Source organism: Halyomorpha halys, unplaced genomic scaffold (assembly GCF_000696795.3).
Source record: "Halyomorpha halys isolate HHAL.00 unplaced genomic scaffold, Hhal_1.1 Scaffold30.1, whole genome shotgun sequence".
NCBI lineage: Eukaryota > Metazoa > Arthropoda > Insecta > Hemiptera > Pentatomidae > Halyomorpha > Halyomorpha halys.
In genome coordinates, this window is record NW_027110126.1 from 1,035,973 (window position 1) to 1,059,809 (window position 23,837).

Sequence of the window (23,837 nt, forward strand, 5' to 3'; positions counted from 1 at the left end):
TTATAAACATTTAGTCGCTGAAAATGTACTTTGATATTACACGAATTAAATGCTGATAAAGAATTTGGGAAAAACGCAGTTTTTCCGAGTTTCTATAAACCTTAAGACACAAAAATTAGATCAAACATTAAAGTAGTACAAATTCAGTTTCCTATTATTTATTATACAAATAATTAACAAGGAGTAGAAAAGTGTTTTGAAATAATTATACCATACCTAATAAATACATTTGGTGTGTCTACTTGCATTACTTTCACACCACTTTAGGTGTAATGTTTAATATAAAAATTGTTTGCTCTGTCCTTATTGGTCCATCTGATTGTTTTTGTTTTTTTTGTTCACCTTTGTAGATAATTTAATTTCTTTTCAAATGAGCATCTGGAATGTTATGGAAAATGTATAATTTTCAAATTAGTTTTATGTAATAAAAAGTGATCGTATTCTCATGGGAATCTCTCCAGAATGCTTTTAAAATAAACATGGATCAAAATGTATCTTTGCTAGTCCTGGTCCAGTTTAAATGATTCTTTTATTTTTAGACCCCCAAATTACATTTTATGTAGTCATGTATATAATTTACTTCAGAAAATATATAGTTTTTGAATTATATGCAAATAATATTTTATTTTATTTGTAGCTTTTTCTTGGGAATTTTTCCATTGCTTGTGTGGAATGGAAACTTGATAACCTCAATTTGATGGTATTTTCAAAATTAACAAAGCTGGTGCCCCTCTCCATCCTATCACTTCCAATATTTATTCTCCCTCAGCCCAGCTCAGCAAATCCCTACTCCCTTTTTACAAATCCTGTCACAATAACCCTTTTGATGCTACAATTCCTTTCATCTATGCAATCAGTTATTATTCTTTACTATTTCCAACAATTATATCCTTAATTCTTTCAACATAGAGGGCTCATGCAGCAAAATCAGCTTGTTCTGATATAAACTTATTGTCGTTTATGATATTAACCCCACCACCCTTAATCATTCCTACTACTTTAAATCCCTTCAACTCTTTCGTGAATCTGGCTATCTTACCTTCCGTTGGCAGTTCTTTAACCAAATTTCGGAACTGGTCTTGGGTAATCCTTTGCTTTTGGATGTTGTGCTTAATGGTCTACTTAATTCTATAATCCTCCTTTTTCCAAATGACATTCTTCTCATATGTAGTTTTTATGTTATGAAAGGCCTCATTTTCCTGATTTGACTATTTTGAACTCACTGATTTCTTCTGATTATTTATGTTTACATGTTTAGTCTATTTACAATGTTGGCGTAGTGTGTATTTAAATGCTTAGCGTCAATTTTGTAGTTTACTGTGTCTCTGATTTTTTGGTTATATGGATAGCTTCTAGAAACCTGCTTTTCGTGTTTTTGTGCTGTATCTATTATTGTGGGATTTTCAAAGTTGAATTTGTGGTTCAATGTTATGCTGTGGTAGGCCAGTGCAGTGCAATGTATATTTTTAACATTTTTACAATTGGTTACATGTTACTTGATTCTGGTTTCCAGTTTTTTTGATGTTCCACCAATGTATACTTTCTCACAATTTCCACAATCTATCTTGTATATACTGCATTTAATTTTTCCATTTTGTTAATTTTGTCTTTCATGTTGGACAGCTTACTTTGTAACTTTTTGTTATTGTATAAACCGGTTCTAATATGTATATGATCATATTCTGTCAATGTTCTTTTTATTTTATCAGTTAGGCCTGGTATGTACTGGATTCTTAAGAATTTTTCATTATTGTCATTATTCAATGTTTCATCCTGTCCTTTTACACTGTTATCATTAACTGTAACCTTTTTGTTTACCTCTTTGTAAAATTCATAAATTCTTTTTTGACTAAGTGTTTTTTCTGTTTTATTTTGCTTTGTTGTTCTGATTGTTTTTATTTTCTTCAGTCTTCAGTGTTGTTATTTTCTATATTGGTTTTGAATGTTTTCCATTTTAGGTTCTTGTATTCTCAATATCATTTTTGTTTTTGGAGATATACTTTTTCTATGTCCATTTCTTCTATTAAAAATATTCTCAAGCCAGTGGGTGTAGTATTTTTCTAAAAAAACAAAATTCCTGTTAGTATAAATATGAACTAATATAATGTTAAATATTTTAAAACATTTAATCAGTGATTTTAGCCCTTAATTTGTGATCATTTTGCTCCACAATTAGACATAGATAATTTACTGATTTGATGGCTACCCAGCATAACATCTATTTTTCTCATTAACTTATGTATTAATCTCTTCTATAAATAAGCGCTCTTCTATCATGCATATTTCTTGTATATCAGATTAATATCCCTTTGACCCCATCAGCGTCCATTGTACCTTAATTATATTCTCAAATTAATAGTTTTCAACTTATCCTCTCCTGAAGCAGCTTATTTCCAGAATGTAAATTTAGAATTAGTGCTGTAGTGTTTTAAAGATTGATGGTCATTTGTGATATTTATTGCCCACTGTTTATACTTAATCCCCAATTGACACAAACTAGCATTTTTTTGAGTTGGGTGGTAAGACTGCATCCGAGTCAGGTCTAAACACTTGTGTATATATAATGAACTTAATCGTTTTCTGCTAAAAGAATAGTTTTAAGGATATGGGCCCGTTTCATTTAATTATTTAGAAAACTGATATTTTATTATGTTATTTTTTTTTTTAATAAATTATAATTTTTCAAGTTTTTTTTTTTTTTTTTTTTTGTGTTTTTTCCCCTCATTCAGACTACTCCATATTGTGGATTTTTCTGTTGCTATGAAACAATTAGTCGCCTTTGTTATTTATTAACAGGCATGCTGAATATTGACCATACAATTAAACTAATCAAGGCAATTGCTAACTACTAAATACTATTCCATCAGTGTTAGACTTTAATTTTTTTAGCCTTATCTTAAGAGAACCCTTGATGTAATGTGTTATGAGGTTGATCATATGCATAAGATTAGTTTAATCATTCTTCTTGAAAATATGCACCTGCTTTATTAACCTTTTTCATTTTTAATAAGATAGTCCAGTAGTAAAATTTCTTTTCTTGTTCATTGTTTTAAAAACAACCATTTTGTTTGTATCTTTGAGGTTCCCTGTAAAAAAAAAATTCTTTTAAAATATCTCAAAAGTTATTAAAAATTAGATCAAACATTAAAGTAGTACAAATTCAGTTTCCTCGTTATCCTTATCCAAGGATTTTGTAAAATGGACAAGAGATTTTTTGAAATTGATCTGCTCAATTAATTTTTAAATAACACAAGGTAGAACCAACTTTCATTAATCATTATTGTACATGTATTTTGAAATTTCTGTTGCTGTATAAGAACTAAATAAATACCACCTTTTTAAATCGTAACTCTAAATATGTTTTTAAAAAATTGCACATATATAGACTGGAGAGACATAAGTCCTTATGATTTTTATATTTAAGTTTTTCATTTATTTATTTTTTCTGTTAGATGGATTGACTAATTTTTGAAGCCAAGCACAAGTAGTGTTGCAATGGACTTCTCTATTAGCCTAATAATATTAGAATTAACATTGAATATAAAATAAACTTAGAACTGGAATTTTTCTTTTAAACAGATCCTCAGATCATTTAAATAAATAGTTTAAAGTCTAGCCAGTAGTAATAAAACTCTTGGTAATGGTTATTTTAATTACATTAAGAATTTCATTCAAATGTACAAATATAGGAGAATATGTGAGCTTATATAATTATATAGATAAATAAGAAGAAGTTGGCCTGTGAACAAAGAAAGAGGGATAGGTTTTCGGTTTTCCAACCAACTTCATATAATAAATCTACTGTCAAAAACTTCTATTCTGTTATAAAATACATACATTTATAACATTCACAAGTTATTATTTAAGTATATTTAACCTCTTATTTCTTCTATGTTAAATTTACAGTACCGCTATCATCTAATTTTATTCATTTTAATTATTTTTAGTTGGGGGAACTGGTCAACAGATGTTCAGTATTGGAAGTGGAAGTACAGCTCCAAGGCGCATGACAGGAAGACGAAAAAAATAGTTGTGCAGGTTTAAACACTTTTTAAAGTGATGTTTGAGTTTGACTTACTCGTAACTTTTTTTTATAAAAAAATTTAAATGAACATTTTGTATGTATTATAATTTTCCTACATAGACTGATGGAAATTAAAAAGAGTTATATATATGATATATATTTATGTACGAGTGTAAGTAAACACTACCCAGTTTTATGATACATGTATATTTGTTATAAAAAATTATTAATTAGTTGTTATATTTTTCTTTCTTTTTTTTTTTTTTTTTTATCAAAGACTTATTACTGTTGACTGTAAAATAAAATAAATTTTTTTGTGAATTATTTATCTTTTAAAGAAGTAGTTCATTTCCTTATTATAATGTGATAATTTTATTAAAATTCAGTTTTTAAATGAAATTTTAGTGTTTTATTAAAAATGATCGATTTAAATTAATACTCAAATTGTAACCAATTATGCTCTATCAGTAAACTATAAATTTGTAGATAAAGGAATTCTGAATGAGTTTACTTATTTCCTTCAAGTTCTGGGATTATTTGTTAAAGAGAACAATCTGTTATGAAATAATGAAAAAGGTTTATCAAATATAAAGGTTAAACATGTCGATACTGGTAACATTGGCTACCTACTCATTTTCCTCCATTGATTCCTTTACTGATCACATTCACACAAAGAAGAGCAGGAAGGATAATAGTTTGGTAAATTCTAACTTGGACAGTAAGTGTTAACTCAGTAATTTTGCGGTATAAAAATAACAAGCATTTCCTAACTTTGATTGAGCTGTTATTTCCTCTTAAATTTCATTTTATCTAGTTATAATAGACTCTATATAGAGGATATATTTTTGTATATTCCCTCAATACATCTTTATCACTTGTAGATGAATTTTAGATTTATTCGTATCTGTATCACCTGATATCGCATTGGCATTTGGGATCAGATCTGTTAATCTTATTAATTATAATAATCATAGAAGTAAGTCAATAACACCTTTTTCTTCTAATAATACAGGTGATTATATTATATTATAGGTGGAAGCCCCTTCTTCATATTTCAAAAATAGGACAAAGGAGTCAAAGAAAAAAAATGGATCAAATTATTTCTAAAAAAATGAAAGGAGCAATATAAAATGAAAAATATGAGGTGTTAGTAGTTGATCGTGTATATATTTATATATATATATGTACAAAGCCACAACCATGAGCCATAACAAAGCCATATACTTATGATTGAGATCTGTAGAGGCTGAACTACTGCCTATTTCTCTATTTTTTCTCCTTTGGTTAGTTACAAAATTATCTCATAATTTACATTTATACATTTTTTATTAATATTAACTATGAGAGATGGTTGATAATTTCTAATAAACAAAATTAAACGTATTGAAGAGGCAATTTTTTTTTAATTCTGTATTTAAGCCAGCCCTGTCAATTTAGATAACACCTACCTGAACTTTAAGATCACTTGCTTATACATTAGTAAACTGTATTTATTCAGAATTATTAAAGCTGCTTGAAAAAATCTATATTATAAATTTGTATTTCCAGCCAGTCGATTTTATCCTAAATGTTTCTTTAAGATCCCAGACCAATGCCAGCCTTATACATGTAAATTCAGTATCCTATGAGTTCACTTTTGGGATAGGGTATTCACAAGCACACAGACCATTTGGGAGGACTCTGAGGACATCAAAAAGTGTATTTCTGTTGAAAACTGGAATTCAAAATTTTGCACGATCGCAATACTTGTCCCTTACTGTATATTCCATATATAGGTGGGTGAAAGCAAAAAAGCCGTAATCCGATATTTAAATACTTGGTTGCCTTTATAATTTTATGCTGGAGCATATTGTTAAAGTAGTTATACAATCTTATTTGGTTAGTAAGTTTAACGATTTTTGACTTTTCTTGAAATTTTTAAAACCCTTTTGTAGCAAACGGATTTTTGTGGTGCAACCCCAATAACCTGAGTAATTACTGAAATTTCATTTTTACCAACTTTTTCCGTTTTTTTATGAAGTTGTACCAAGTTGATTGCAGATAATAATTCAAGGGACGACATTGAGAAATCGCGTATTAAAGTAACTGTTTTATTCGTGAATTTTAAATTTCTGTTTAATGAAAATTTGTCGCCCAATATCGAATATCAATGCAAACCGCCGTTACTCATAAGACTGCAACTCGTGTTACAACGGAAATTATGAATATTGTCGTACTAAATGCACCTATAAAAAAAGATAAAACTAATTCGACTAGCCTACAAAAAGCAATTATTTTTTGTTTATCCTCTACTAAGTCATTTCTGGCAACGGGGAGTTTATCCTACAGGTAGCCGACCTATTTTCACCCGAGTGGGAGGATCAAATTTTCATTTCAGGGGGACGACACAAGTCAATCTCCACAGACGCGAATCGAACTGGCGCCGCTGCTAAAAGCTGATTGAAACTGATTCTGAAAGGACTAATTTATTATTATTTTATAGACCCCACTCTCCTCGAAACGAAATCCCGAAGGATGTTCCCACCTATACATCTAAATTCGAACTGTCATTTCCGTGACCGATGTTCTGAAAAGTTTAGGTCAAACATTTTTTCTCCAATATCCGAAAAACTAAACTTCGCTGAAACAGTTGAAGGTATCAAGTACTTTTTTATAAGTAATATTGAAACTAAGCCTTTCCCTTAATTTTTTATTTGAAGTCATTTGTAAAAATTCAAGTAATGCACTTCGGATAGTAGTTGCTCGAACTTTCCACATTTTTATTTTTAATAGTTTATAAACATTTAGTCGCTGAAAATGTACTTTGATATTACACGAATTAAATGCTGATAAAGAATTTGGGAAAAACGCAGTTTTTCCGAGTTTCTAAAAACCTTAAGACACCTCGGTGACAATTTGAGAATGGCCCACTTGTGAAATGAGTAACAGTTTTTATTTCTATCAGTATAACTTCTATGACATAGGGTTGTTGAAATTTCTATGTCATAACCGTTGTACCCTTTCCTTTAAGGCGGTAAGAGGTGTTTTTTGTGAATAATGTTTGAGTTTAAATAATATTATAAATACCTTTGGAGTTGATATTTCATTTAGTATTAATGCATTGCTATTACTTACTGAGAATTTTATAATGGTTTAAAAAGTTGAATGAGTAATTATTTATAAAATTAATGTTTTTTAATATCATTATTTTATTATTTGTTTCTAAGAATTTTATACCATCTTGAATGGATTTGTAATATATCTTAGGATATGTTTAACACATAAGTTTACATTGTGTTCTAACTGTTTTTCTTGTTTTATGCCTCTTTCTTTGGTTGCATGATCCTTTTGAACATTATTGAATCCAATGTATGTTTCATTCTTAATTAGATTTCTGACAGTTTCATGAGTGATTTATCTCATAATATTGTGGTAGTTTAAAAGACTACTGAAGAAACAGTAAATTTAGTGAACATGACCATCTACTTTTGATAAATTCCTAGGCTGCTATTTCTCATTTGGCTTCAGCTTATATCGAAAAATTAGAAAATTTATACATAAACCCAATTTTAACCCTGTGATCTGTAATTTTTACCCTCAATTTGTTAAGTCCTTGGGCCTCCAAAATTATAAAATAAATTCTATTATTATTGAAAAATATATTCATTATTTTATGTTCAGTGTATAAAAAACTTTTAAGAAATAAACGTTCATATTTGGTTCAACCGTTCGCTTTGAACAGCCCTGATGAAGCCCTGCAAAGTGGGGTGAAACGTCGGACATTAAAATAGTTTTAAACTATTTGTTCTTTTTTTGACCGCAACCCTGACCATCTTCTTATATTTAAATCTTTACGGTCAACTATATATACATATATATTTGTAAACAATTCATTATCTGCTATTAAAGCTTTAAAAAAAAAAAAAATCTAAAACCGAAAATGTGAATTACTTTCTTCCTTCCTGTTGTTATGATTCTTTTTTCGAGAAATATAAACATTTTTCGTATTGGAAACATGTTTGCTCTGGTTTAAGCTAAGAAATGAAGATATATTTACTTCTGAAATAAAGTATTAAAAACTGACGATGGTTTAAATAGACTAAAAAAAACATAGATTTTCATTGTATTGAAGAAAATGTTTTTAGAACATTGCAAAAAGAGTGTTTTTTTTACAGTCTTTTTAATAACCATTTTATTTATTTCGGGGTACTATTTATCTATTGTACAAATAGAAAAATATTTTCTTTATTTTTTCAGTCTTGGATGTCAAATTAGGATAGTGCCTCAGGTGTAAATCCTGTTGTATTACTGCTATTATCACTATTTTGGTATGTAAATTTTTTATCACTTTTCTGGATCTTTTGATCTGGAAAACTAAATAGCTTCAATTCTTTATTTTATCAATCTCACATCAGTAAAATAATGCTGTCAACGTTTTATTTTTTATGAACGTTCGTCCATATTCATGCACTAATTCTTTTCAATTGTTATTTTCTTAATTGTTTTATTTTCTGTGTACATAACAAAAAATACAGAAGTAACAATTTATAGTGTTATGAGTTTTTTAAAATAAAGGATAAAATTTCTGTTAAAAATTTCACAAAAATGACCTGTTAATAACTTGATTTAAATGAAAATAAAACAATCAAGAAAATAACAATGGAAAATAATTAACTCCTGAAGATGGACCAGCTGTTTGAAACGTTGACAGAGTTATTTTATTGATGTGCAGTTGATTAAATAATGAATTAAAGTAAGTTACCTATTGTTGTTCGTCAGGACTTTAGGTCATAAAATTCAATGGTCATCAACACCCATAGAAGCCTATTAATTCCCCAGATAGAAAAAAATCAAACAATTACATAAATTGACTTTAAATAACAAAAATCTTCATAAACAATTTATTAAATTCTTGGAACCATTGTAGCACTGTTTCACAACAGTAAGAATCTGTGGCTTTAACTATTTCTGGATTCTCGGACATAGTCCCTAAACTAGAAATATTATGCTAACCATGTAGCAGAGTCCCATATATCTTAGAGCTTAGTTCTGTGTATTTACATAGATCACAGACTGATGTCTAATGAGTATGTTATACATCACACTATTAGGAGGCTATAGAAACAGGCATGATTTTAGGTGAAAAATATGGATCTTATTAAATTGTTCATGATTGATGAGTCCCAGGGACTCCATAACACTCGTTTAAGGCTAATGAAGTTATCTTACATTTACTATTATATAAATTTCATATTATTGGGAAAGTCATGATTGCTTGTTATGTTGTATTTCTCCACTATAATATAAATTACTAAACTATCACTATCAGGATTATCTTATTTCTTTTATTCTTTTAATTTTAAAATTTATAATATTTGCTTAAAAGGTCATATAAATGTAACATTTATTTTTATTACTTATGGAATAGGCTATTTATGTCAGTATCCATATATTTCTGTTTCATACCAGTATTATTTTATTTTACAGTTCTGTCTATTACTTTTTCTAAGTAACCTGCTAAGCAGAATGGAAACTAAGTAAGTTATGTATTTTTGAATATCAGTTCCGAAGCACTACTCTAAAATGGCTGGTGGATGTGTGCTCACGTCTAGAATATTCTTCTGGGCTATAACACTATTATTAGATTTGTTTCAATGACCACCTTTGTTTTTCAGAAAAAACATATGCAGTGCAGTTGTTTCATTTCAAAACTTGTATCCTCCATGCACCTTTGATGACAAATTGGTGGTCGTTGGAACAAGGCTATTTACTGCTCAATTGGATAACAGTTGTCGACATACATGCTAAAGAGATAATCAAACCCTCAATGGGTTATTTTTAGTTTAAGTCAAGATCTAGATTCATAAAACAACACTAAGTGTTTATTTTTTTAATACATTCTTCTTGGGAGTTGATGTAATTAGTGTGGTATATCATGGTGTCAAAAGATTTTAGTTCCTCATTCCATTAGCTTCCATGCAGATCCATGTCACTACAGGTACTCTTCTGTATTTAACACTTGGAATTCTCTTTTCTCCACACATTTCGGTGGCCTCCTTAACGGTGTTATATTTTACACTCACCTATGAAAATGAAACTGATGTTGGTCAACAAATGGGGATCGACTGATATCGCTCTTTGTATATGCTAGTTTTTTTGTTATGAACAATCATTGGGTGTTTCAATTATTTAACTTAATTCTTATTATAGAAAACAAACTGTTCAAGATAGATTTTAAACTACAAATATATCTTAGGATCTTGTATTAAATACTGTTTATTCATCTATTACACTTTATTAAACAATTATGGTCAAAATGTTATATTAAATACTACATAACGTAATACGTAAATTATTGTGGGTGTTCCAATACTTTTTACACTTGTTGTAAGTATGTATACAACATCCCACCCTGTTAGAGTAGTGCTTCAGAACTAGTTCCTATTCATCTTTATCTTTTAGTGATAAAGTTAATTTAGACCTAAAACGTGTTCATAGTAATTGCTAATGTGTTCTGTAGCAGTAGGTGCTATACATCATTACAATGGTCTTTAGATCAAGATAAAGTAATGCTTAATTATTGTATACTTTGGCGCACAAGAAAATAAAGTGAAAAATGTATGGAAATGTTTTAATACATCTGGTTTGAAGAAGTCCATGCCCCATAGGGAATAATGAAACTCAGTGATCCGGGAGTGTTATATAAGGAAAAATTGCTTTCCTAGTTATTTGAGAATTAAACACACTTCAAACCCTTATCTTATTCAACACCAGAGCAACATCAATTGTACTGAGAGGCGAATGCAGTACAACTTGAATGTTCACATAATAGCTTAACCTTTTTAGGTAATCAACAGATGATAAAATGTTATTTGTGGCCTTACATTGTTGTAATGGAAGACAATGTTTAAAAAAAAACACTTAATCCGTCATTGGTCACTGTGTGAGAATTTCTCTCAAACAAATCATTTTTCGGGTCTGAGAGCTGGTAGAGGGAGACTGATTTCCACCTTGAATCTGTAGTTCACAGTCTCTTCCTTCTATACCTCGCCCCCCATCACTCTTGCAGCTCTGAGTAAGCGTCCAGCCCTCTTATCCTGACAATATACCCTTCTCATGTGCAACTGAGGCTGCTATAAAAATATTCAAGTTGTGAGGAGTTTTGTCATGTGCGCCAAGTGTATTTAATCCATAAAAATGTTTTTTTCTGGAGGAATAAATTAGCAGAACTAGGGAAACGTTGGTTTTAAGAGGCAGGAACTTCATTAGGTACATATTATTTACTATGAATTGTATTTCGATACTATAAGTGTACATTAGGGTGGTCCTTATTAAAAAATTTGTCTTTTCATGTTTTCACATCATCGCTGTGCCCCATCCACTATTACAGTGCAGAGGGATTTTTTGCAGTCTGTCCCAGGAGAGCGAATAAAAAAACAAAAAAGAATTGCCACCTGTGTAAAAGACCAATATGTCCCAGTCATACGGTGTTCTCTACACAAGAGATTTCTTTAAACTGAGCATTTTTTTTTTTTAAAGATTAGTATTATGTTCTTATAATATGATATATCTGTATTTTGATTCTTTTTATAAATTTGTCTGTCTCAAAACATTATTTTATGTTCATTACTATTTTATAATAATGTTTGTTTTTTGAATTTTTTAAAACTAGTTTGCTCTTGTATCAAAATAAATTTTTTTAATACTTCTTTTTTGTTATGCTTAGACAAACCTAATCTAAATCAAAATTTTATATTTTTGAAAATGCATTAAAGAGTTCAAAATAAGAAATGTGAGAAAAAGTCTCATGCCTGGCCATCCATATAAAAATCGACCTAGCGACCGATGAATTCACTCATAATTCTTTATAGTTTATTGATAAATTTTTACCTTTTGTTTGAAATGGAAATATATGTTGTTTATTTATATTGTAAGAAATATTTACCCTTTTTTCATTAAATTTGAGGAATTGCTCACGTATCCAAACATTTCCTAGTGCCTTTCCGTTCTTCCAACTTTTCAAGGCATGATATACTTCTTGATAGGATTTTTGACAGTTTATTTGTTCCCATTTACCTATCAATTATATGTTGGTTTTATTGATTATATACTTCCTCAGTTCTCTTATCTATTTATTTTTTATTTAAAATTTCAGAAAATTTATGATGCTCATAGAAATATAATATATTTAGAGGACATATTCATAATCGAGAAATAATTAATATCTAGTAATATGAAGTATAATTTATATTAATCAACTATTTATTAAGTTGCAATTGTTTATTGTAAAATGTTTTTCTTTTCAGAAACTTGATTGATGCTTATTTAAGACTGCTAAATGTTTTGGAATGTCCAGTCTGTTTAGACTATTTAACAAAGCCTGTAGCTTTATGCAATACAGGCCATGCTGTATGTTCAAAATGTAAATCATATATTAGAAACTGCCCAATCTGCAGAAATCGCATGAGTTCTACCAGAGGCATAATTACAGATCAAGTAATGTTACTATTTCATTTACCTATAATTATTTCTGAAAATTTTTTTAATTTGGGTTTATCTCCTTTTACATTTCAGTTCCTTATATAAAGTGTTTATGTAACTATGTAAAACCAAAAAAAAAATTGTTGATGCCTAAGATATTCAATTGAGTTGATATCTGTAAATTTGCAAATTAAATAGGACAATATCCTTTATTTAATTTAGTCCAAGAATCGAAAGTGCATATAATTAATATTTTGTTCACTAAAAATGTTTGAAGATATTTGGCTATTTTCGCTTAACTATTTATGATATAATATTGGAATGTGAACAATTTTAAATCCGAGTTTTCAATAGAAATATAAGTTTTTCAAGGTCTCTTGAGTCTAAATTGCTAAGTCTCAAAAACGTGTGTGTGTATGAATGCACACCATGCCTATGCATGTGGGACCTTGGTTACATGGTGTCTATTTATGAAAGTACAATTTGAGGGAGTATTGCCATGAATAATAAAGATATTGCTGTTTTGGAAGGAGTTTAGATTAATTTCTACTCATAGTGAGGTGGGATTTTAGGTGAAAGTTGCCACTGTATTTTATCCTTAACATGCAGAATAATATTAGTTATATAACTCAAGAATGATTGAATACATTATTGTTTAATCCAAAATTAATTGCATTAAAAAATTATATTTATTAGAAGAAAATTTGATCTGATAATTTAGTAGGGCAGGTGAAATTAATAAAATATTTCCTATGGTTTATGTATATATTTGTTTGCTAATTTATTGTGCGCTCACATGTATTGATGAATTACATTTATTTAAAAAAAGCAATGGCAGCTTAATAGTTTGGGTGTGTTTCAATATTTTATATTTTACAATTAAATATTATGCGTATTTTTACAGATTATAGAATCATTATTGTATCCATGTTATAAATTGGGATGTGGATCTTTGTTAAAAAGAAAAGATGCAGAAAGTCATGACCTTAATTGCACTTTAGAAGAGGCCACTGACAGACATAGTGTTCTTCACAATAACCTATTAAAAAATATTGAAGAAAATTTTGCTTCCTTTGTTATTAAACCAGAAATTGTAAGTGTTTAATTATGTATTAATTGAAAACATGAGTGAATGGGGAATAGATGGAGCATCATATTATAAATGAAGTTCTTTGTGCTTATCTTCACCCCATATCATTAACATCCTTCTTTTCTTCCTAGATTCTTGGTCAATCATTTAATTTTTTAGTAGATTGGATTGGTCAAATCTATAAAAAAAGCATTATTTTTCATTTTCTCAAAACTTTTGAGTTATTACCATAACACCTTTATCTGCTCCTGTCATGAATTTATGTTGTTTTATTAATAATTATTCTGTTATTGCATTAGAAATGTTATTTAATCCTCCACGGATGGGCATGTCCATGGGCATCCCTTTTAGAAAATAATCGTGGCATTCCTTATGGAAATTGATTTAATGAATGGAATATGGTCCGGGTGCGGTCAAATAAAACTCAAATAGTAAATGGGTGTACTATTTTTATTTGAGCCAACGTTTTGCCCCACGTTGCAGGGCTTCATCAGGGCTATAAAAAGATACAAACACTTAACATAGTTAAAAAAAAAAAAATTATTGGAAAATAACAGGGGTATACAATGAAACGTAAAATTTAATAAGAAAAATTAAAGGTTATAAACAATAAATGAAAACAGTTATATCAACGGATAGATAAGAGATAAAATAAGAGAAGAAATATTAAAGAAAGTACAAATTAAGAGATGAAAAGGGAAAAGAATAAAATCAAATGAAAATTAATGAGACAGAATTCATACCTGTTTTGACGGAAGTCAAAGTCAGAGTGAACCGTTTGTATTGGGAGGAGTGGGAACGGCAGTTAAGTATGTCACATAATAACGAAAATAATTTTAAAGGAAACAATGTTAAAATTAGGTAAACAATAAATGATAATATACATACTAGAGGGGGAGAAGAAATATTTACAAAATTATAAAATAAAATAAAAAAAATAAATTAATAAAATTCTCATGAATAGAAAAATAAAGAAGAAATAATGTTAAAATTAAGAAAGAAATAATGTAAGTGATTAAGAAAGACAATATACCAAATAAGTGGGGATACACATATGTAAGTTATATAATAGAAAATTAATAAAGTAATCAATTAAGTAGGTAACACATGAATATAAATTAAAAAATAAGATACATGAATATAAATGAAAAAGGAAGGATAGTAAATATAAATTCTGGAAATTGTTTTATTTTTTAAATATTTGAGTTAAAATTAAGAATGCATTATATTAAAATTTTGTTTATGTTACAAACTTTAAAACTTCCTTTTTTGACAAAAAATCATCTTGAGAAATGCCAAGCATGACTATATGAACACAGCCAATTAAAAATAAATAAATAAGTAGCTAGTCAAATTTTGTTTGAAACAATATTCCTGTATTTAAACATCCTTTATTAATATAGACAATTATACTAAATGTAATATATACATACTTTTTAATTTTGCTCGTTCTTGGAAGGTTTATGTACTTACACATATAATATATATAGATTTCCTACCCTTTTTACATATATTTATATATATATTTTAAATTTAGCTTATTTTATTATAGGAAGTTCTCTTATTTTTTGTGTTTTTTAAATTTATGTTAATTCTCAGGTAAAAAAAACAAGAACAGTAGGAACTGTTACTGAAAAAGGTATGTTCTAATCATGATATATTATTAATATTTGTAATGAGTATCATAAAATAATTTTTACGATTATTCTAACAGAAATAAATGAGACTCCCAAATCTAAGCGCTCTGGGGCACAGAGGAGGAAGCTTAAAAGGATGATGAATGCCATGGTACAGTATGAGGATACTGTCAGGTCTACAGAAACGATAGCTTCAGCTGCTAGAGACCAAATTTCTATGGAACCTAAACCATCCACACATAAAAGGTCCATAACTTCAACTGGGACCTCAGAACCTATGGCAAAAATTGCCAGGAGTAGATATGCAAATTTAATCTCCAAGGTCCTTGCTACCGGGGGTTGTGAGGTGGCAGTTATCCCTAATGGGTATCCATCTACCCTGCTATCCTGGAAGCAAGGGGAGGAGGTTAAATCACAGCTGATACACATTTTGGACCAACAAGAGGAAGGGGGTCGTCACCTTGAGTTTAGTGACTTCAGTTACCACCATGGGGGCTGTATCATTGTGTGTGATAACCCTGCTGCCAAGGACTGGTTATCAAGGATAATGGGGAGCTTCACTGTCAGTGGAGCCATTACTCTCCGTACAGGCATTGTAGACGAGCTCCAAAAGGTTCTGGAGGTAGGAGCATACTTCCCAGGTGAGAAGATTCTGGAGGATCAACTGTTGAAGAGACTCCGGATTCAGAATGCCAATGTTCCAGATATTGATAAATGGATAATACTGGATACTAAGATGGAGAAGAGTGGGTTTTATGGAATCCTTCGTATGCCCGAAACAAGCATGAGATACTTTGAAGAAAGAAAATGGTTGGTGACATATGGTTGCAGTAAGGTTTCTTTTAGATTATTAGATAAGAAGCAGCCGAAAAACCTAATCAAAAAGATGGGAATGGGAGCTATGACTAGAAGTGGTCCCGAGAAACTGGAGTTGACAATTTCTGAGGCATCCACATCCGAGACTACAACTGTTCAGGCTGTGGAAGGTGGGTCTACAATGAAGACCGTGGAGCTTACCGGACCCAAGCCTCCTGTCAAGGTTAAACCTGGAGTTGGTGATGCTTCTCGCCTCTCACCAGAGAATGGTACTCCGGTTGACAGTTATCAGTAATAGGCATAATTAAAGCATCATCCCTGCGTTGTAACATATATGATGTATCCCAACAGGGTTATAAAGGTACTGAAATAGATATTCCAATAAAAAAGAAATTACCTAATTAAAGGAAGGGTGAAGGGACCTGGTATGCCTGGCACAACTCTCTTGCAATACCAGTGCATCTCAGAACCTGTATCCTGTAAGAGAACAAATGAATAATAATGCCTCTGTGAAAATTTTATTCCAGAGATCTGTCAGCAGCTCAATTAACCCTCACAGGGAGATGACAGTCTCTTCACTGTATCTGCCCAATGAGGGAGGCATCCTGACGGAATAGCTCAGGAAACTGATTAAATGGATGGGCAATAGCCTTTGCAGATGCCAATGCACACCACGGCCTCTGGGGATCAGAGGTTATATGATTTCATCAGAGATGTGTCTTTATTATATTTTATTAGAGTAAGTCTTTATTATATTTTATTAGAGTAAGTCTTTATTATACTAAGGATCTTAAATTGCCTAGGAATTCTTAAGGATTTTTAAATAAAGGTGGTAGGACCATCTTTGTCAATAGAATTAGAACAGGGGTCGTTGAAATAGGGATACAGTTTGTAAGTATTAGGATTAAGGACTGGTATGCTTCTGATAAAGAATCATGCTCAGAAGATCAATATATCAGAATTAATTTGTATCTAAATAGGTTGACTGAGCTAGAGGAAAAGGAATATCATTTAGAAAAATACAAATTATTTGAAATGAAGACGTTTTTCAGATTTGACTCCTGAATCATGGTCATCCTATGATAATACTTTGAACTGAACATTACCATCTACCATTTTGTTTGAACCTGTAACTTATATAAACTAAGCTTATAAACTGTAACTTATTTTGAACATTTATCAGTTATTCATATATATTGATGACAAAATCATAAATCATTTAAAAAAAAAAAAAAATAAAGTAGGTTGTACCAATAAATTGTCATGAAAACAAAAGTGAAGCTTTCTTTAATCTTGAAATTTCTTTAGAAAAAAAGGATTTTAACTTTTATTTCAATTGAGTATATAGTAATCATAGACTTTATATTATTAGTTAAAATTTTGTTTGTAATATAATTTCCGTATTTTAATATTAAAGACTGTTCCAGTATCAATTACACAATTAATTCTCATCAAAATTGATGTATTTTTTAAGAAGAACACACGGAGAATCAGCAATCTTCCAGGATGTATTTTTTAGTTGGTTGAACTGGTCAACAAATAGTTTTAAAGTGGAAGTATGGTTTGGGTGCATGAGAGGAAGATGAAAAAAGTTGAGCCAGATGAAACACTTTTTAAAGTGATATTTGGCTTTTACTTTTTTTTTTTGTAAAAAAAATTAAATAAACATTTTGTGTGCATCATGCATACATCATATAAATTTTACTACACAGACTTATGGAAATTTATAAATATAATATTAAATATGATTGTAAGAAAACTATTTAATTTTATTTTAAATGTGTATTTGCTGTTATATACATGTAATTTTTTTTTTTATCTTTAAAATAAAATGCATTTATTTTGTAAAATAGTGGTTGATATTAGTTCCTGCAATGTTTTTACTTAAAAAATAAGTTTTGAATGTTTTATTAATTAGTTTTTAAAATTTTTATTAGTGAAAGAAAATGAAATATTTGTCTCTCCATTGCCTTACTGGCCACTCCCAAGTCTCCCATGGTGACAAATCAACCATTTTTTATCTTTGCACTCTCAAAACATTTTTATTCTATTTATAAGTCCGATGTTTCCGCCATCCACAGGGACAATCTTAATACAATTTTAGAACTAAATCATTTTTAAAAAAAACAGCTTCATGCAGGCTATTCTGCCCAGGTCAATCCAACAAATTACCCTAATTAGTCAATTTTCACATTAAAATAAAAATAAAAATTATCACAGTTACCTTTTTTGTTAAAAATTTATCACAACTTATTTATCAGGTTCTGATAAATTTTTAACAAAGAAAGTGACTGTGATAAATAATTTTTATTTTTATTTTAATGTGAAAATTGACTAATTAGGGTAATTTGTTGTTGGATTGATCTGGGCAGAATAGCCTGCAAGAAGCTGTGTTTTTTATGAAGGTGATGGTGGTGGAATTATCCTTTGCTGAAATGTCTGACTTATAAATAGAATAAAAATGTTATAAGACTAAAATGGATAAAATTTTATTTACTTAAACATAATTAACCAGTCTCCAGAAAGTTTAAGATTATAAATAAAGTTAAGCACATTTGTAAAGATGTTCTGAAATTATTAAAAATGGAATATGGTCTGGGTGCGGTCAAATTAAACTCAAATAGTAATATTTTTGTACTATTTTTATTTGACCAATGTTGCCCCTGCATCAGGGCTACAAAAGATAAACACTTAACATAAGTAAAAATGTAAATGGAAAATTGCAATGGTATACAATGAAACATAAAAATTAAAGGTTATAAACAATAAATGAAAACGGAAATAGTAACAGACTAAAATAAGAAATATAAAAGGAAGTACAAATTAAGAGATGAAAAGAGATAAGAATAAAATCAACACAAAGGATAAAGAATAAAGAAAACAAAAAGGAAGAAAATAAAAGAAACAGAATTCATACCTGGTTTGAAGGAAGTCTAAGTCGGAAGAACCTTTGTATTGGGAGGAGTAGGAATGGCAGTTAAGTACTCTCATTTGAAAATAATTTTAAAGTAAACTATAAAATATTAAAATTAGGTAAACTATAAATGATAATATACATGATAGAGCGGAAGAAGAAATATGTTTAAAATAAATAAAAATTTACATCGATAGAAAATAAAGTTAAAATAATGGGATACAATAAATATAAATGATTAAGAAAGAAAATATACCAAATTAGTGGGGATACAGAGGTACGTAAATTATATAATAGAAAAATTAATAATAAACTAATTAATGTAAGTTTACTTAAACTGGTAACACATGAATATAGATTAAAAAATAAGATTCTTAAATATAAAATATAATTAAATTAATGGAAGATTATTGATTGACCGTGTGTGAAGATGAAAGGAATATGGTCCGGGTGCGGTCAAGAAAAACTCAAATAGTAGAAATATACTAATTTAATGAGCCAACGTTTCGCCCCACGTTGCAGGGCTTCTTCAGGGCTATTTTGACGGCAGTCAAAACTAAAAAAAAAAAAAAAAAAAAAAAAAAAAAAAGGAAAAAAAAAATCTATTTTTTTTTTTATAGTTTTGACTGCCGTCAAAATAGCCCTGAAGAAGCCCTGCAACGTGGGGCGAAACGTTGGCTCATTAAATTAGTATATTTCTACTATTTGAGTTTTTCTTGACCGCACCCGGACCATATTCCTTTCATAATTAAATTAAGTATGGGGTGAGGATTTATGAAATGCAGAGCGAAGAGAAAAAGAAGCATTAGGAGGGTTTTATTAGGTTCAAAATGTGTCGGTATGTCGACGATATGCTGTCTTTATCAACTTTATTATTGACGGAATTCTCCGAGCAAGAATCGAAGGATTATCGAAATTAAAAGCATTATTCAGTTTTAAAGCGTGTTCTGATAATTTAGAGACAAGTGGGTTACAGGAGTTGATAGAAGTTTTGTGCTGAAAAATGCGGTTCTTAAGTTGATTCTTAGTTTCGCCGATATAGAAGGAATCGCAACATGGGGTAGAACAAGGTATCCGGTAAACTACATTGGAACGGTGTAAAAAAGGAATAGGGTCTTTTGATTTGGAAAAAAGATAGGATATTTTGTTGTGGGACTTCAAGCCAAGACGTAGGGTGGGAATAGTGGATCTTAAGAATTTTTGAATATTGTAAGAAAGAATGGGGATATATAGAAGGGACCTGTACTGAAAAAGAGGTGGAGTGGGCTGAGAAGAGTTGAGGTCAGGAGGAACTGGAGTAACACGGTTAATGCAAGAATGAAGTACTTGATTTGTCACTTTATGAGAGAAATTGTTGAATAGGATCTCTTTAATACGTTGTATGTGGGTTTGGTGGTATTGAGGGTCAGAAAGAGAAAGGATCGGTGGATAAGGTTCTTAGCAACATTTATAATTTGGTGAGATAGTTGAGAAAAATAGTTGAGGAGTCTGCCAGAATAGATGGGTTTGGAATACCAATCAGTGAATAGGGAGCCATCGAGATTTCTGATAAGTAGGTCAAGAAAAGGGAGGGAATGGTCAATTTCACCTTCAACAGTAAACCGAAGACGAGGGTGGTAGAAGTTAAAGGCTGATAGGACTTCGGGGATTCTGTCAGGATTGAGGACAAGGAAGAGATCGTCCACGTACTTGGTAACCAGAATTACAGCAAAGTTCTAAAGCAGAAAGAAATGAGGTGAGGTTAAGCCTGGTATGAGGTTGAATATTAGTCCAGTTCTTCTCAACGATATGAAGGGATTGACAAAGCAAAGGTAGTAAAGGCTTTCGGCATCAAAGGAGGTTAAGATAAAGTTGTCAGGTATGTTGAAGGATTGTAACAGTTCTTTAAGGTTAAGGTAGGTGAGGTGGTTAATCTGATTGGTTTACCTAAATTGTTTTTCACTTGATTAGTTGATTTTTAATTGGTTTACCTATTGTTTACCTAATTTTAATATTTTCTTTATTTTCTACACTGTTTACTTTAAAATTATTTTCAAATGAGACGTACTTAACTGCCATCCCCACTCCTCCCAATACAAACGGTTCACTCTGCCTTTGACTTCCGTCAAAACAGGTATCAATTCTGTCTCGTTCATTTCTACCATGTCTTGATTTTATTCTTATCGCTTTTCATCTCTTAGTTTGTACTTTCTTTTATATTTTTTCTTTTTATCTGTTACTATTTCCGTTTTCATTTGTTGTGTATAACCTTTGATTTTTCTTATTTAATTTTTACGTTTCATTGTATACCATTATAATTTTCCATTTACTTTTTTACTTATGTTAAGTTTTTTTTTTGGCCCTGATGAAGCCCTACAAGGTGGGGCGAAACGTTGGCTCAAATAAAAATAGTACAAAAATATTACTATTTGACTACTATATTACTATTTGAGTTTAATTTGACCGCATCCGGACCATACAACATTTATTAATACACACAGTTAATCAGCAATCTTCCAGTTATGAAATTATATTTGAAATGATGTTCTGAAATTTAAGTTTTATCGGTATTGATTTTGTTGAGGACTAGGGAGTGACACCAATTAAGATACCAACACATTTTTCTCACTTTCACAACCTGAAATCAAGTAAAGATCCTAAAGAAGGGAACCATGTGTTTTATTCTTCCTTCTAGTATGTCCTGATCTCCTTTCAGCTGGAAAAGTTCCTTTGTGAGTTATATTAGTGGGCATTTTAAAATGGGCTTAGGAATGAGTGAAAACCACATGACAGTGGTAAAAAGTGTTGTGGTGATTGGTGCGTTCCATCTAAAATTTAAGTAGTAAATATTTGGAGTTGTTTTATCATTACTTATATTCATACTAACCAGTACTTAATACTATACTCTTCTGTATCAAAGGTATCTTGATTTTTGAAAACCAAAGTGATTTCGATGTTCAAGATTTGCGTAACATTTTAGTAGTACTCCTCAAAGTCTTTGATCTACTAATTGGCAATGGGTATTGATTATTATCCATTGATAAATTAACTCTAAAGTTTTTTTTTATGTCGCATGTACTTTGGATTTCATTCCTTACTTCAGATACACAAGTATATCTATTAATTGATGTACAGAACTCTAACGATTTCTTATTACCCTAAATATGATATTACTTAGCCCTATTGTTATCTTGGGTTGGTAACCTTTGTCATTCGGAGGAACATCTAGGAGATTTTTAATATTTGGTCAGTAATTTGCCTTGTTCAGGTAGGTCAGAGTAGAGCAAAAATTCAGGAGGTGTGGTGCTAAAGTAACAGAAGGCCTTTAACAATGCCTATCCAGTAAACTATGAGACCACCTGGATAGGAAGTGGATTGACAGAAGAATCAGCTGTGGCAAAAGGGCAGACAACGAATCTCATATGATTAGCCAGACCTAAGGGTGTTCACTTAAGAATATTGCAGGTAGGTACCTACAATCTGCAGAGCATTCGCCCTTGATACTGTTTATGGGAAGACCGCAAACATAATATTCGCATAGGAGACACAGATGTGGCTGAAGGATAATTATCCTCTGTTATTCATGTAGGATTTTTAGGAGAAGGAAAGTAAGGTGCAAAAGAGAGATAAGTAATGACAATACAGTGTGTTGTACAATACAACTATCTATTGATTATTCTTATAATTATAAATCACAAACTCGTGTGAAACCTTACACATGATTTTGTTTACCCAAATAACTTTTGAATCCGGCCTGAAGTGTCGAATTGTATTTATTGTGTTCCCACATAATGAAAACCTGACTCTCCCACCACCATTACAATTGAATGGTAAAATATAGACAACACCTCCTTCCCCCTCCCCTATACATCAGAAATTACCGGAAAGCGCTTAATAAAAAATAAATTGTGCTACCAACTTCAAGGTACGGCTGTGGCAGGAAATAATGCATTCTGCTCCTGTAGCTGTGAGTCAAACCTGTGGGCCCTCTGGATTCCACCCAGCTTTTAAAATATGAGTATCCTTAATTGGGAAAAAATCTGGTGGTTGAGTGTGAACATGAACACCTCCTTGTAAAATCATTGTTCAAGAAACAGAACTTCTTTAAAAAGTACTGAACTGCTTCATGGGTTGTAGTGGTACAAATAAAGATATTACAATAAGCTACTTTAACAACAGTGATAACCATTCTATAAATTTATAACAATCTTGTTGATTGGTTCTCTTCTTTAAAAAAACATTTCAGGAAAGGATTCTGGATCCGATGGCGAGTTGTTTTTGTGATTTGCTATTGTTTACCTTAACATACCTTAGTACCTTCTTGTCAACTTGTTGTTTATTCAGAAATTAAGGCGTAAAACCTACCGGTCATCAACGCCAATATTTAGTCAACCTTTTAATACCTTCTTGTTGTTGTTAATATACCTTAATACCACACCTCTTGTTTACCTTAATACTAGGAATTGGTCACACTCTTTAAGAACGTTGTGATTTATTTTTATATGCAATTAAAGGAAGGATAATCATTAGATGGACCAAATAATTAAAATGTTGATATATTTCTAATTTTTAGAAAAAAAAGTTTTAATAGTGATCCCATCACTAAACTAAGTAGGATAATTTCTAATGGTATACAGTCTTACGATCTTTTTTTAAAACTTTATTTATTGATAGACATTAAAATAGTGAATAGGTAATAGTGATGAATTATCACATCCATACTAAAATAAAATAAGAATGAAAAATAAAAGAAAAAAAGTACATTAAAATAAATAAAATCTCTCTTGAAATATATAAAACAGAAGGATAAAGAAAATGAACATAATCAAACTATGTCTTACGATCTAGCGAAAGATAATAGGAAATCACTCTTCCTCCCCACTGAAAAACGTTCGAAGTTCATTAAGTTTTAACATT

The 23,837-nt window shown here is 30.2% G+C and overlaps 2 protein-coding genes across 9 annotated transcripts in view; both read left to right on the top strand.

Annotated features, from left to right (window-relative positions):
* LOC106684765 (uncharacterized) overlaps window positions 1-5,173 on the top strand; it is a 39,166-nt gene extending 33,993 nt beyond the window's left edge. For 2 of the 5 annotated variants that reach the window (XM_014427035.2, XM_014427054.3), the window contains one exon: window positions 3,948-4,208. In XM_014427035.2, the coding sequence (XP_014282521.1) occupies window positions 3,948-4,030 (83 nt within the window). In that variant the 3' untranslated portion in view covers window positions 4,031-4,208. Of the gene's footprint in view, window positions 1-3,947; window positions 4,743-5,056 lie in introns of those variants that run through there. The other 3 variants (XM_014427028.3, XM_067048198.1, XM_014427045.3) reach the window with 3 other exon arrangements.
* Window positions 5,174-5,195: 22 nt separating this feature from the next.
* On the top strand, window positions 5,196-17,765 carry LOC106684788 (uncharacterized). Of its 4 annotated transcripts, XR_010843660.1 has the most exons (7): window positions 6,927-7,037; window positions 9,491-9,540; window positions 12,310-12,499; window positions 13,389-13,577; window positions 15,174-15,213; window positions 15,289-16,388; window positions 16,555-17,765. XR_010843660.1 is itself a non-coding variant. In XM_067048199.1 (6 exons), the coding sequence occupies exons 2-6, from the start codon at window positions 9,530-9,532 to the stop codon at window positions 16,320-16,322; spliced, it is 1,464 nt and encodes a 487-aa protein (XP_066904300.1). In that variant the 5' UTR covers window positions 5,196-5,307; window positions 9,491-9,529; the 3' UTR covers window positions 16,323-17,765. The 4 variants fall into 4 exon arrangements, 3 of the variants coding, with proteins under 3 accessions (XP_066904300.1, XP_014282549.2, XP_066904301.1); XM_067048199.1 differs by lacking the exon at window positions 6,927-7,037 and adding an exon at window positions 5,196-5,307 and having other exon boundaries at window positions 15,289-17,765; XM_014427063.2 differs by having other exon boundaries at window positions 15,289-17,765.
* The last annotated feature ends 6,072 nt before the right edge of the window (window positions 17,766-23,837 follow it).

Excerpts from the sequence above, each read along its gene's own strand:
- LOC106684788 (XM_014427063.2), top strand. The coding sequence starts at position 6,942 with ATGAGTAACAGTTTTTATTTCTATCAGTATAACTTCTATGACATAGGG. Across the intron at positions 7,038-9,490 it reads GTACCCTTTCCTTTAAGGCG|TTCTGTCTATTACTTTTTCT; the intron begins GTAAGAGGTGTT and ends TTTATTTTACAG. Across the intron at positions 9,541-12,309 it reads CTAAGCAGAATGGAAACTAA|AAACTTGATTGATGCTTATT; the intron begins GTAAGTTATGTA and ends TTTTCTTTTCAG.